The sequence below is a fragment of the Halichoerus grypus genome, chromosome 8 (genome assembly GCF_964656455.1).
Source record: "Halichoerus grypus chromosome 8, mHalGry1.hap1.1, whole genome shotgun sequence".
NCBI lineage: Eukaryota > Metazoa > Chordata > Mammalia > Carnivora > Phocidae > Halichoerus > Halichoerus grypus.
The window spans coordinates 136,899,330-136,914,145 of record NC_135719.1 but is presented as its reverse complement, the minus strand read 5'-3'; the positions used below and the strand labels follow the sequence as shown (position 1 = coordinate 136,914,145).

At 37.9% G+C, this 14,816-nt stretch overlaps 1 protein-coding gene across 8 annotated transcripts in view; it reads right to left on the bottom strand.

Moving 5' to 3' along the window:
- SPATA7 (spermatogenesis associated 7) overlaps positions 1-14,522 on the bottom strand; it is a 44,001-nt gene extending 29,479 nt beyond the window's left edge. For 2 of the 8 annotated variants that reach the window (XM_036087745.2, XM_036087747.2), the window contains exons 1-4: positions 8,446-8,461; positions 6,475-6,570; positions 5,021-5,120; positions 3,120-3,167 (exon numbers count right to left, since the gene is read on the bottom strand). In XM_036087745.2, the coding sequence (XP_035943638.1) occupies positions 3,120-3,138 (19 nt within the window). In that variant the 5' untranslated portion in view covers positions 3,139-3,167; positions 5,021-5,120; positions 6,475-6,570; positions 8,446-8,461. Of the gene's footprint in view, positions 1-3,119; positions 3,168-5,020; positions 5,121-6,474; positions 6,571-8,445; positions 8,521-14,314 lie in introns of those variants that run through there. The other 6 variants (XM_036087743.2, XM_036087744.2, XM_036087739.2 and 3 more) reach the window with 5 other exon arrangements.
- Between the last annotated feature and the right edge of the window lie 294 nt (positions 14,523-14,816).

Here is a 14,816-nt window from a genome sequence, read left to right as displayed (position 1 = left end):
TATTACTCTTCTACTCAAGACCCTCCAGTGGCTTCCAATTCCATGCAGAGTGAAAGGCAAAGCACTTGCACTGGCTACAGCCCACCAAGTCTGTTCTCTCTGGCCCACCTCAATAACTTCTTCTCCTAACACTCTTCAGCTGGCCCACTTCACATCAGCTAGATAGCTTTCTTTGCTGTTCCCTGAACACACCAATCACAATGCCATTCCAAGGCTTTTGTACTTGCTATTCCTTGGTCTTGATTGTCCTTCTTCCCCCATCTAACCCACTTGCCTCTCCCTTAATTCTTTCAGGTTTCTGCTCACTTTCTCAGTGAGGCCTTCTCTTCCAAGAAGACTCTCAATCTCCCTTATCCTGCTTGGTTTTTTTCCATTGCATTTGTCACTCTCTGACATATTCTGTATTTACTTATTTTTTTTGTATTTTCTCATCATTTGTCTCCTTCAACTAGAATGTAAGCTCTATAAAAGCAGGTACTTTTTTTACCTCCACCTCCTTTTGTTCTAAGGGCCCTTGGAACAGTATCTAGCACATAGTAGGTGCCTAATATTTGCTGAATTAATCAATGAATAAACTCTAGTGAACTAAACAAAATATTATGCAAAATGCCTGATTATTTTAAATTGGTGAACATGGATCTTAGATCCCAGGGTTTGGTTCAGTAAGAGGATTAATACATACATTCAGGCAGGCTTTTTATTACTCAATCTAAATAAAAAAAGAGATAATCTTATTTTACATATTTATTGTTCAGGAAATTAATATCAGTGTGAAAATTTAGCAAAACTTTCCCATTTAGACATGATCCTAGTTAAAGAAGATTATCTGATAATACAATTGGGTAAAAACATTTTTTTTTTTTTAGTTAGGAATTCCTTTATTCCTTATCAAAACAATCTAACAGCAAAGGGTAAAAACATCTTAATTGAAATGATTCAGATTTTTTTTGAAGATTAAATTTATGTATTGTTTATTTATGTATTGTTTGTTTGTTTATAGTAATCTCCACAATCAACATAGGGCTCGAACTCACGAACCTTGAGATCATAAGTCACATGCTCTACTGATGGACCAGCCAGGCACCCCAAATGGTTCAGATTTTTTAAGTTGGTAAACACTGAACCAGTTTTTTGTGCTATAAAAATATCATTAATATGATACAGAAGAAAAAGAATACACCACAGAAATTAAAAATCTGGAAGAATCCTTAGAGATTATCTAATTACCTTTCATTTTACAAGAAAGGAGGGTAAGAGGTAAAATGACTTGCCCACATAACTTTTATGCTGTGGTCAATCTGGTCTTTCAATATATATATTTAAGTCTGGACTCTTGCCTAAAATGCCTCTGCCCCTCTTCTAAAATTATTTGACCTCCAAGATTCCTTCACAGATATGAGAGCCCACACTAGGGCCTGTTACAAATAAAGGAACAAAAGGGGAAGAATACAAAGTGCCAAGCATGGGGCCTACGAGGACACCGTGCTCACTGAATGGCAGCTGGGGGCAACTGGCTCAGCTTAAAAGTCCTAGCTCTTCCACTAAGAAGGTCTATAAGAAGAGATCGGGTTCAACTGATCCTGCTGTCTTTGATCTTTCCCAGACTGCACCTAAGGGGCATTTCTCTACCTATTCTCTCTTTCATTCACCACTTAGCACGCACTACACGTTGGGCTGATACTTACTTTCTAATATAGAAATCCTCTCTCAGGCTATGATATCTATGTCCTTTTGCTATTTTTAAGTATATATTTCCTGACTTGAACTCAAACAAAGGCATCAAATGGTATCTTTTAGAACATTTTAAAATAGGAATTTCAAATTTCGGAGTCTGATTATTTCCTTAGTAGAGGTTATTTAGAAAACTTCGGTCAATATATGGATTTTCAGATACTATCAAGTTTATCAGTTAAGCTATTAGGATACAAACAGTAGACAGTATTTATCTGAAGAAAAGTGCCAGTTATGGAAGTTTTAATGAATCATTCAGTAACCTTAATAAACCAAGGGAAGTTAGAATCACAGAATCCTAAAACTTTACCTTGGCAAGCCTTTTAGTACTATCCAAATTTTTATATGTAGGAATAATGAAATCCAGAGAAGTTAAATAATTTATCCAAAGTTACGCAGCAATTTAGTGGCAAAGCCTGGGCTCAATTCTAAGTTCTTAAACTTAGAAATACAAGCTTCTTTTATTTATGGATAATTTTTAAAAGTTAGAAAATGCTTCCTCAAAAGGCAGTATATCAACATCCATTACTAGGATGGCTACAATCAAAAACACAGAAAATAACAAGTGTTGGGGAGGATGTGGAGAAACTGGAGGCCTTGCACACTATTGGTGGAAATGCAAAATGATGCAGCTGCTGTACAAAATACTATGGTGGTTTCTCAAAAATTAAAAGTAGAATTACCGTATGATCTAGCAATTCCATTTTTGGGCATATACCCAAAAGAACGGAAAGCAGGGTCTCAAAGAGATATTTGTACATCCATGTCCACAGGAGAATTATTAAAAACAAACAAAAGGTGGAAACAACCCAAGTGTCTACTGACTTACGATTGTATAAACAAAAAAGCCTTAAAAAGGAAGGAGATTCTGACATATGTTACAACATGGATGAAATTCAAGCACATTATGCTAGGTAAAATAAGCCAGTCACAAAAGGAAAACTACCTGATGATTCCACTTACATGAGGTACCAGAGTTGTCAGAGTCAGAGACAGAAAACAGAATGATAGTTACAAGGCAGTTACGGTTTAATGGGTACGAGTTTCAGTTCTGCAAGATAAGAAGGGTTCTAGAAATGGGTAGTGGTGACAGTTGTACCATAGTATGAACACAGCTAATGCCACTGAAATGGTTAAAATGGTTAGACTTCCAAATGGTTACAATGGTAAATTCTATGTTATGTATAGTTTACCACAAGGTTTTTAAAAATGTTTTATTTAAATGTTTATTTAACCTACAGTGAAATACTGCTTTCAGGAGCAGAGTTCAGTGATTCATCACTTACAGATAACACGCAGCGCCCGTCACAACAAGTGCCCTCCTTCATCTCCATCACTCCTCTAACCATTAGTGTTTTTTAAAAGTCAGGATGTGAAAAATAACTTACATTTGACGCTGGCACTCATGCTTAATGGAACCGAGCAGTCTACTGCAGCTGAAAGAAAAAAAATCAGTTGTTTAATAATATTCTTAATAGTTATAAATGAACAAATATCAGATGTGAAAAGCACAAAAAGTTCCAGAATTTCCAGTTCCTTGTTTTGATCTTTATGGTACTTCTAGAGATAAGAAATATAATACCCTTGATAAAAAATACACTGGTTGGGATTAATAGCTCACTGGGTACTGTAGAAGGAAGTATTAGAAAACTGGAAAACATAGCAATATAAACTACTTAAAATGAAACAGAGTAAATAAAGATTGGAAAATAAATGCACAGAGCATCAGTGACCTAACCTACCTCTATCATGCACTTAGCATACCTGTAATTGGAGTCCCAAAACAAGCCCTCCGCAAAAAGGCAAAATAAGAGGCTCTACACTACTTGATTTCAAGACTTATTGTAATGCTACAGTAATTAAGGCAGTATGGTATTTTTTTTTAAAGATTTTATTTATTTATTTGATACGGGTTGGGGGGAGAGCAAGCACAAGCAGGGGGAATGGCAGGCAGAGGGAGAAGCAGGCTCCCCACTGATCAAGGAGCCTGATGTGGGGCTTGATCCCAGGACCTAGAGATCACGACCAGAGCTGAAGGCAGGCGCTTAACCGACTGAGCCACCCAGGTGCCCATATAAGATCTAGAACAGAACCGAGAAGTCCAGAAATTTACCCTCCAATATGGGTCAGCTGTCTTTCAAAAACTGCAAAGGCAATTCAACACAGAAAGGACAATCTCTTCAACAAGTGGTACTGGGAATATCTGGATATTCATAGGCAAAAAACTGATACTTTATATAAAAACTCACTCAAAATGGATCACAAACTTAAATGTAGGAGCTAAAACTTACACTTCTAGAAGAAAACACATAAGAAAATCTTAGTGACCTAAGGTTAGGAAAAGATTTCTTAAACAGGATATGGAAAGTATAAACTATTAAAGCAATTGAAAAGCTGAACTTGATTTCACATGTCACAAAATACAATTTATCTTTAGATTTCTCAGTCATTTAAAAATATAAACTTCATAAAATGCGAACTAAGATTTATAAACTTAGCTCTTCAAATGAGAAAACAAAAATTTTTGGAAGACCTTAGTGAAAAACTGATGAAATTCAAATAAGATCTGTACTTAATAGTATTCTATCAATATTCATTTGCTAGTTTTAATAACTGTACTGTGGTTATATAAGATTTTAACATTAGGGAAAGCTGGGTGAAGGGTTTCTGTGACACCATATTATTTTCACAACTTTTCTAGAAGTCTAAAATTATTTCATTATAAAAATTTTAAAAAGAAAATGAAAAGATAAGTCTCAGACTGGGAGAAAATGTATTTGATACAGGATCTGTACTTAATATACAAAGAACTCTCACAATTTAATATTAAGAAACAAACAACTTGGGATGCCTGGGTGGCTCAGTCAGTTAAGCGTCTGCCTTTGGCTCAGGTCATGATCCCGGGGACCTGGGATCGAGCCCCAGGTCGGGCTCCCTGCTCAGCAGGAGCCTGCTTCTCTCTCTCCCTCTGCATGCTGCTCCCACTACTTATGCTCTCTCTCTGTCAAATAAATAAAATCTTTAAAAAAAGAAACAACTTATTTTTAAAAATGGGCAAAAGATCTGAACAGATAGCAAATAAGCACAAGAAAAGTTGCTCAACATCATTAGGCATTAGGGAAATACAAGCTAAAGCCCTGATGAGCGACCTAAATCTCAACTAGAATGGCTGCAGGACTGCCAAAGGCTGGCAAAGGAAGTGCTGGTGAGAATGCGGAAGTGACAGAAACACACAATGGCACTCACTCTGGAAAAACAGGCAGTTTCTTATAAAGTTAAACATACTTACCATTTTACCCCACAATTCCACTCGTAGTGATACATTTATCAGCGTGAAAAGGAAGCACATGTTCAAAGATTGTACGCGAATGCTTATAGCAGCTTTATTCCTAATGGCCAAAATTGAGTCAAAACAATCCAAATACCCACCAACTGATGAATTCATAAGCAAATTGTAGTATATTCATTGAATGGAAAACTACTTAACAATAAAAAGGAAGAATTACAGATGTACATACCAACATGGATTAGTCTCCAGAACATTAGCTAATTGAAAGGAGCCAGACACAAAATGATACACAGTGTATGATTCCATTTATATGAAATTCTAGAAAAGGCAAAACTATAGTGATAGAAAGCAGATAAGTGGTTGCCAGGGATTGGGGGAAGAGATTGATTGCAAAGGACTAGGGAGAACTTTTTAGGGTGATGGGAATGTTCTGTATCAGGGGTCAGTGAATGTTTTCTGCAAAGGGACAGATGGTAAATTCTTCAGGCTTTACAGAGTGATTATGGCCTCTGTCACAACTAGTCCACTCTGCTCGTTAGAGCAAAAGCCACCACAGACAATATATCCGAGAATGAACATGACTGTGTTTATTTACGGACAATGAAATTTGAATTTCATGTGACTTTCACATGTTACGAAATATATATATTTTTAAGATTTTATTTATTTATTTGAGAGAGAGAGAATGAGAGAGAGCACACGATGGGGGAGGGTCAGGGGGAGAAGCAGACTCCCCGCTGAGCAGGGAGCCCGATGCAATGCGGGACTCAATGCGGGACTCGATCCAGGGACTCCAGGATCATGATCTGAGCCAAAGGCAGTTGCTTAACCAACTGAGCCACCCAGGTGCCCCGAAATATTGTTCTTTTGATTTTTTCTGACCATTTAATAACATAAATATAAATATCATTTTTTAGTTCAAGAGCTGTACAAAAATAAGTGGCAGGAGAATTTGGCCTATGAGCTGTAGTTAGCTGATCCCTGTTATAGGATGACTGTTGTGGTGATTATACAAATGTATATATGTTCCAAAACACTTAACTGTACACTTAAAATTAGTGCATTTTATTGTATATTATTATCTCAATAAAGCAACAAAAAAGAAAAAAGTAATAGCTGGCATCCTCTTTGTACGATTTCTATAGTAGATTTGAAAACAAAAAAGCAGATTACAAACTTATTATATTAAGATCAACATCTAACCACAAAAATGTGTTACAGATAACACAGGTAAAATGTAATAATGTAGTTATTATACAGATATCAAATATAGTTAATAAAAATGGCATTCTGAATTTTCTACGTATAAAAGTTAGAGTTAACAGTTGATATCTCACCACACCAAACACAAATCCATTTATATATATATTCATTTTTGCTACAGATTTACCCTAATTAGAAAGGAAGCTGAGGTTTAAACTGGGTATAGAAAGTTCACATTTGCACATTTTTACCTTTGGCTGAAAGGATTTTATTATAGTGAACAGCCATGTGATTCTTGACCAGGTGGAGAGTACTTAGTCTGAGAGAGGAGGAGTCAGTGCAAAAAGCTAAAAATTAAAACATATTTAATCATTATGTATTTAGAATATAAAAATCATCATGAGATAAACAAGATACTGATTATTAAGCTCATTTTTATAAAATGTTCTGAAAATTAACCATGAACATACTGACGTATCTGTGATGCTGAATATGTCCTAGCCTTAATCTTGCACCGATAACTGACAAGCTATTGACTACTTGGGTTCAAACCTTTCTAAGACTGAGAGTTTGGGAAGAGATTCTAGAATATAATCTATCATTGTATTTACAAAACTGTTTCTTATTGACAGACCTCAATCTCGTAAAAATGTTTAGCCACTTGCCTGATTATAAAATGTTAGCATTGTTAATAGTTGAATAAATCAAATTTGAAACTCAAAAACTATGCAAAGATTCTTTTCTGAGAGGCAACTTCTAATTTTACACCTGAAAACACCATCAGTTTACCGCACTCTTCTTGAAATATTAGGACTATCTTAAGACAAATACAGTCACATAGAAATTCTATGACATTAAACTTCTCAACCTCATCTAAACTGTTTAAAAGAAATCTTAGAAATTTATATAAGTATAAATGTATAAAATGTAAATAAATGTAGGCATAACTTTTAAACATTAAAAGCTGATTTTGAGAATACATACATATAGTTTTAAAAAGTCAACAGCTAAAACAGCATATAAAGATTGAAAAATAAGTGAACTTCCTGCCATGACCCCTCCCTTCCCTTCCCAGAAGTATACTCTGCTACTATTTTTATGCATCCTTCTAGGGAAATTCTATGCATAATACAAGGATGTACAATAATGATAAGCTTGATACTATTACTACTATTAAAATTTACTGAATAGGTACCATGCATGCATTGTTCTAAGCTCTTGACAGGTAAACACTCATTTAGTCATTATTATCACCATTTAATAGAAATGGAAACTAAGGTAGAGAGATGTGAATAAGGTCTTCAAGGTCCCACAGCTGACGAGAACCCAGGCAGCCTCCTACTTAGATCCACTAAACCTGTACCAGTTCTGCACATATATTCTTTTTTTTTTTTGTAGTTGCATATATATTCTTAAAAAAAAAGTTAGCCAACTATTTATTGTTGTTCCTTCTGCTTTTCTAATGTATGTATTCTTTACATCTAGTTTTAAATTTTTAGTTAAAAATAATTTTTCAACATTGATGACTCTGATCTATGTGTACATATATTTTATTACAAGAAATAAGTTAACTGAAAATGTGATCCTTCTTTCACTTTTAGAGGAACCAGTATCAAAGATTTTTCATGTAAATAAGGAAAAAAAGACTTTCAACTATTTTGCCTTAAAAAACCCAGAGTTTAAATTTTGAATCTATCATTATAAAAATATATTTTAAGTTCACATTAAAAATTTAAAGGCTTTAAAATGTGAAAATACAGAAAATACAGATTTCTTTCTCATAGAATCTAGAAATCCAGTTGGAAAAGTAAAATCACAGGTGTTCACTCCTGATACAAAATGTATTTTTCAAGTGCTCTTTTTCTCTGCACAACTTTTCCTTTTTAGTGCCAGTGTCTTTAACTAACCCCCTAATCACCACTTCACCAAGGAAGGCGTGCCGGAAGCCAGGAGGTCTGCCGGCACAGAGGAGAGCAGGGCTGGAGCCGCAGGAGGGAGCAGGCAGAGGCCAGGGCCACATCCTGGGCACAACACTACTTTGAAAGGATGGCTTCCTAAATTCCCTCATCTCAAGAATTCCTATAATATTTAATTGTAATTAACAATATGAAGTTCAATACTGATTAAATGAAGTAATTTTTCATCATGTCCTACACTTTACAAATAAAGGAAACAGTCAACCTTTTCACACGTAATCTTTTACCACTAAATACCTCACTTACCATTACTTTTGGTGCTCAAGTGTCCTTTAAATAGGCATGGTGGACCGTATCTGGGAAGGACAGAGGTTGCTCTGACTTTTAACAAAAAAATATAAATTAGGATAAATCAAACACAACTTGTACAGAAACAACAATATTGAATATTTAAAAATAATAACTGTATCTTTGATTTTAGCTATCAGAATTGTTTAAAATTTTATTCAATCATGATACTAATCAGCAATGATACATCAGACAGACAAAAATTCTATTGCTGTAGAAGATAAAAGGCTTTCTCTTTTAAGAAAGTAAGTTGTTCTCAGAACAGCTGTACCCTGAGACTTTAGTTTCACTGGATAAAATGACAAATACCTCACTTATGTTATTTGATATATATTAATTTTATTCTGTACACCACTGACCCACCAGATTTTTTAATGATTTTGAGACATAGAAGTGAGATTTTGAGTTAACACATATACATTAACTATTTCAGTTAATCATAAGTAAGTCTGTTCTTAAAAATAATTTTAAGAAAGTAATCCTCTCACAAAGTAGTTTGGTAAATTAGAAATTATACAATGTTACTATATGTAAAATATATGTATAAAATGTCAGAATCAGAACTTAATTATTAAAAGATATAAGGTTCATCTCGTCCAACCCCTTACGCTCTTGTTTGGATCCTTGCTATCTCCGCTAAAGTCAGCGTCTCATCTTTCAGACAAGATGGAATGTCAGAAAATTAGATATATACCTCATCACAAAATTAATTTCTCTCCCCTAAAAGTGAATTGTGTTTTGAGGAGTAACCTTCAAGATAAGAAGGCTGAGTTATAGATTTTAATGGAATTTAACACGCAAAATAAGAATAGTGGATCCCTAAGATATGTTTTTAAGATGGTAAAATGGTCAGTCTGCTATCAGGTGGGCTGCTATAAGCTAAGGTGTGGAAGGGACACAAAGTCTGGAAGAAATATGGATGATTGAAAATGGAAAGAGAGGTATCGAGATAGAACTAAAATCCAGGACCAGAGAACAAAGCCTGCTAGAACAGACTAAAATAAAAAATACTTGAGATCTGATTATCTGAGAAGATCCCTCTCTATCACAGGCTAGAGGGCAGGAAGGAAAAAAATTAACTTATTATTTAGAACAAGAGAAGTCAAGGTGATACCATTTGAGTTGGTAATGACAGTCATGAAATTAGCATAGTTTGTTTCTACAAGGAAAGAAGGGGATCTGAGACCTAAACACACAAAGAAAGCAAAATGACCAATAAAACCTCTCCAGCAAACCTTGTTTCTCTGGGGGAAAACAAAGTGTCTCACATTCTGCCTGCCTAGAATCCCATGTCCCTTTATCTGGAAATAGGACCTTCAACTTGCACTTGGGGAACCACTCTTGCCTTACTTTTAGCCCAAGTAATTCAAGTAGAGCTTATCCCACAGCTCAGGGGTGGGCATATAACCCAAATCTGACCAGTTATGTTCAGTGAATCAGGAATAAGGATGTGATCCAAGTCCAGCCAATGACACACAATCCTGGGACTTTTACTGGAACTATCAGGAAAGAGATACTCTCTCTACTGGGCTGGAGCCCAGCGTAAGACAAAGAAGCCTGGCATTCCTAGTGGCTGTCTTGTACCGTATAGGGAACCTGTCTGAGAATGAAGCCTAACAGAGAGAAATGGAAGACAGTAATTTCATTTGAGTCCCTGAATCTAACCATGTTTGACATTACTAGACGTTACTAGACGTTTCTCTACAGGAGCTAAAAATCTCTAAACCAGTTTGAATTGGGTTTCTTCACTTGTAGTCAAAAGCTAATATACTGAATACTAACTGTGCCAGGCAGGTACTGTTCTCAGCACTTGGTAGCTATAAATTCATTTAATCCTTACAACAATCCTATGAGATAGGTATTATCATTATCCCCACTTTACAGTGAAGCACAAAGAGGTAAAGCATGTAATTTGCCCAAGATTACACGACAATTGTGTGTAATAGACTCAGATTTTGGATCTGAATCCAGGGGAACTTGATAAATGTTGTATGTTCTGACTGACTGTTCTATCGAACAGCCATTCCTCCACATCTCTTCCTTCTTGGACCTCTCTATTCCCTGAGAAACAACAATATTGAAATTAGGCCAATTAATAACCCTACAATGACCTCTAAGTGTTCAAGTGAAAGGAACAGTTGCATGCATCTCACTTTAAATCAAGTTAGAAATGATTAAGCTTAGTGAGGGAGGCATGTTCAAAGCTGAGATATGCCAAATCTAGGTCCCTTGTGTCAAACACTTAGCCAAGTTATACATACAAAAGAAAAGTTCTTGAAGGAAATTAAAAGTGCTGTTCCAGGAAACACATAAATGATAAGAAAGTGAAATAGCCTTATTGCTGACATGTAGAAAGTTTTAGTGGTCTGGATAAAAGACTAAACCAGCTACAACATTCCCTTAAACCAAAGCCTAATCCAAAAAAACAAAAACTAGAACAAAAAACAAAAAATGCAAAGCCCAATCCAGAGCAAGCCCCCAATTCTCTTTATTTCTATGAAGGCTGAGAGAGGTAAGGAAGCTGCAGAAGAAAAGTCTGAAGCTAGCAGGGGTTAGTTCATGAGGTTTAAGGAAAAGAAGCCATCTCTATAACATAAAAGTATAAGGTGAAGCAGCAAATTATCCAGAAGATCTAGCTAAGATAATAAAGGTGGCTACACTAAACAGATTTTCAATGTAGATGAAACAGATTTATATTGGAAGAAGATGCCATCCGGGACTTTCATAGCCTCCGAGGAGAAGTCCACGCCTGGCTTTAATGCTTCAAAGGACAGGCGACTCTCTTGTTAGGGGTTAATGCAGCTGGTGACTTTAAGTTGGAGCCAATGCTCATTTACCATTTTTGAAAATCCTAGGGCCGTTAAGAATTATGCTACATCTGCTGTGTCAGTGCTCTATAAATAGAACAACAATCCCCACGTAACAGCACATTTGTTTATAACACAGTTTAATGAATAGGGTGTTTTGTTGTTGTTGTTTTTGGTGTCTCTGGGTGGGCTCAATGGATTCTTTTTTTTTAAGATTTTATTTTTATTTATTTGACAGAAAGAGAGAGAGAGAGAGAGAGCACAAGCAGGGGGAGAGGAAGAGGGACAAGCAGGCTCCTGCTGAGCAGGGAGTCCGATGTGGGGCTCAATCCCAGGACCCTGGGATCATGACCTGAGCCGAAGGTAGTCGCTTAACCAACTGAGCCACGCAGGCGCCCCTCAGTGGATATTTTAGGCTTACTGTTCAGACCTACTGCTCAGAAAAAGATTCCTTTCAAAATATTACTAAGTTCATTGACAATGTACCCGGTCACCCAAAAGCTCTGATGGAGATATACAATGAGATTAATGTTTTCATGTCTGCTAACACAATATCCACTCTGCAGCCCATGGATCAAGGAGTAATTTCAACTTTCAAGTCTTATTATTTAAGAAATACATTTCATAAGGCTAGAGCTGCCATTCCACTGATGGATTGGGGCAAAGTAAATTGAAAACCTTCTGGACAGGATTCACCATTCTAGATGCCATTAAGAATATTTGTGATTTGTACGAAGAAGTAATAATATCAACATTAATATGAATTTGGAAGAAATTGATTCCAACCCTCATGGATGACTGAGGGGTTCAAGACTTCAGCGGAGGAAGTATCTGCAGATGTGACAGAAATAACAAGAGAACTAGAATTAGAAGTAGAACCTGAAGATGTGACTGAATTGCTGCAATCTCACAATAAAACTTTAACAGATGAGGAGCTGTTTCTTAAAGACAAGCAAAGAAAGTGGTTTCTTGAGATGGAATCTATTCCTGGTAAAGATGCTGTGAAGATCGTTGAAATGACAACAAAGGATTTAGAATACTACATAAACTTAGCTGACAGAATTAACTCCAGTTTTGAAAGAAGCTCTACTGTGGGTAAAATGCTATCAAACAATACCACATGCTACAGAGAAATCATTCATGAAAGGAAGGGTCAATCGACATGGCAAACTTCAATGTTGTCTTCTTTTTCCTTCCTTCTTTTTTTTTTTTTTAAAGATTTCATTTTTTAAAAGTAATCTCTACACCCAGCGTGGGGCTCAAACTCATGACCTAGAGATCAAGAGTCACATGCTCCACTGAGCATGCCAGGCACCCCCAATGTTGTTTCATTTTAAGAAATTGCCACAGTCACCCCAATGGTCAGCAACCACCACCCTGACCAGTCAGCAGCCATCAACATTAATGCAAGACCCATCAGCAGCAAAAAGATTACTACTTGCTGAAAGCTCAGATAATGGTTAGCATTTTTTAGCAATAAAGTATTTTTAAATGAGGGCATGTACATTGTTTTTTTAGACATAATGTTACTGCATACTTAATAGACTACAGTGTAGGGTAAACACAACTTTTATATACACTGGGAAACCAAAATATTCATTTGACTCACTTTATTGAGATACCTGCTTTATTGCAGCAGAACAGATTCTGCAATATCTCCGAGGTATGCCTGTATAATTGAAATTTTACATACGTCCTTTCTCATACTCCCACTTCTGCCATGGGATAGTAAACAAAAAACAATGGCTTTAGGGGTTCACGCTCCTCATCTGGATATAAAGCTTGTTCTGCCACTTACTGTGACCCTGGCAAGTTATTTATGATCTCTTAGTTTATTTGCTGTGAAATGAGGATAATACCTATCAAGACATAGCTTGAGAATTATTTCTGGTACACAGCAAGGGTAGCTTATGTTGCAAAATTTCTAAAAACCAAAAAGGCATGTTGGTTTGCTTTTTCTGGAATTTAGGTTGATAGAGTGTCAGAATATACAGTTTGCTATCAATGGATAGTCATCTCCTATATTCAGAACAGCACTTATTTTGACCAATGATTACATAATAAAGGCACGCTCATATTCAAAGCAAGACTTATTGCAAGGAACCATCCAGCAGCTTGGTTTAAAGATACTTTTAAAAGTGATAATTGGGAGGGGGAGGATCTGGAGATTACTTTATCTGGCTTGAGGCAAGAATTCTACTTGCTGAGAAAATGTGAAAATGCAAATTATTTGGATTGAGCCAATTCACAGAGATTTAAAGTTATATGGCCCCAAGAGTTCCACCGTGATGTCCACTTGACCCAGAGAGTATTCAGGAAAGTGCAGGTGTACACAGTGATTATGGATTAGTCCTTTGCCACTAAAACTGTAGCCAGCAACACTGTATTATTTGGCAGCTTATGAGAAATGCAAAATCTCAGCCCCCACCAGACTTACTGAACCATAATCTGCATTTTAACACGATTCCCAGAGGATTCCTATTCACATTAAAGTTAGAGAAACCCTGGGTTACTTGTTTTGTGGGGAGGGAGGTGATTACAGAAGGACGATTTCATATTTACTGATTACTTAAAATATGCCAGGAGTTATTATCTGCATTTATATTATCTGCATTTAATTTTCAAGAACTCTGACATGGATGTTTTACTGCCACATTCGAGAGATGAGGAAATTGGGTGTCACCCTTGCGGAGAGCAGCGGGGCTTGATCTGGGGCTCTGGGAGGTCTGACTCCAAAGAACAAATTTAGTTCCTCTGCCTCGGAGCCACCGAGGTAAAAAAGGCTGCATGCTCCCGAGTTCAGGCGACCGGGGTCCCAGCAGTCAGGGCCACAGATTCTGAGCAAGGAGGGCCTCCTCCTGTGCGCGGGGTAACACCTCGATCAACAGTGGCGACTGAACAGGCGACCGGAAGCCCCCTGGGCGCTGCCTGGACCCGCGCACCCGCGACCCGCATCCCGGATCCCAGGCCCGGAGTGAGGGCCGGCGCGAGGCTGCCGTCACCGCGAGAGCTCCCTTTACCTCTCCGGCTGCCATCCATGCTTAGATTCTCTTGCAGCCGCCGTGGGGACACGTTAGGTCCCCTTCGGTCCTTCCCCGGGCCGGGCCGGGCCGGGCCGGGCCCCGCAGCACACGATCGGCGCGCAGGAGCCGGCGCGGGGCCGCAGCTGCTGGAGACCGTCGCCAGGCCGGTTGCTAAGGGCCGGGGCCAAGGCGCTGGGATTCTGACGTCACGGCGCAAGGACGTGCTCTCCCGCAGCCCCGCCCCCGGGGGTACCCGGAGGGAGGGCGGGAGCAGTTGAGGGTGGGGGCCGTGGGCTGGGAAAGTGTCCCAAACGCCTGTCTGTGGCTCTGGGATCCTGCGAGCCGTCCACAGAGCGGGCTCTTGTCAGGAGCCAAGTCACCAGCACCTGGCAGGTCTTGTCCCTGCGGGAAGAGGAGACAAGGTGGCCTCATCTGGCATCCACGTCCCCTGGGTCCCGGAAAAAAAATCGAACGCAAATGTTGGTTGAGGTCAGGGTAA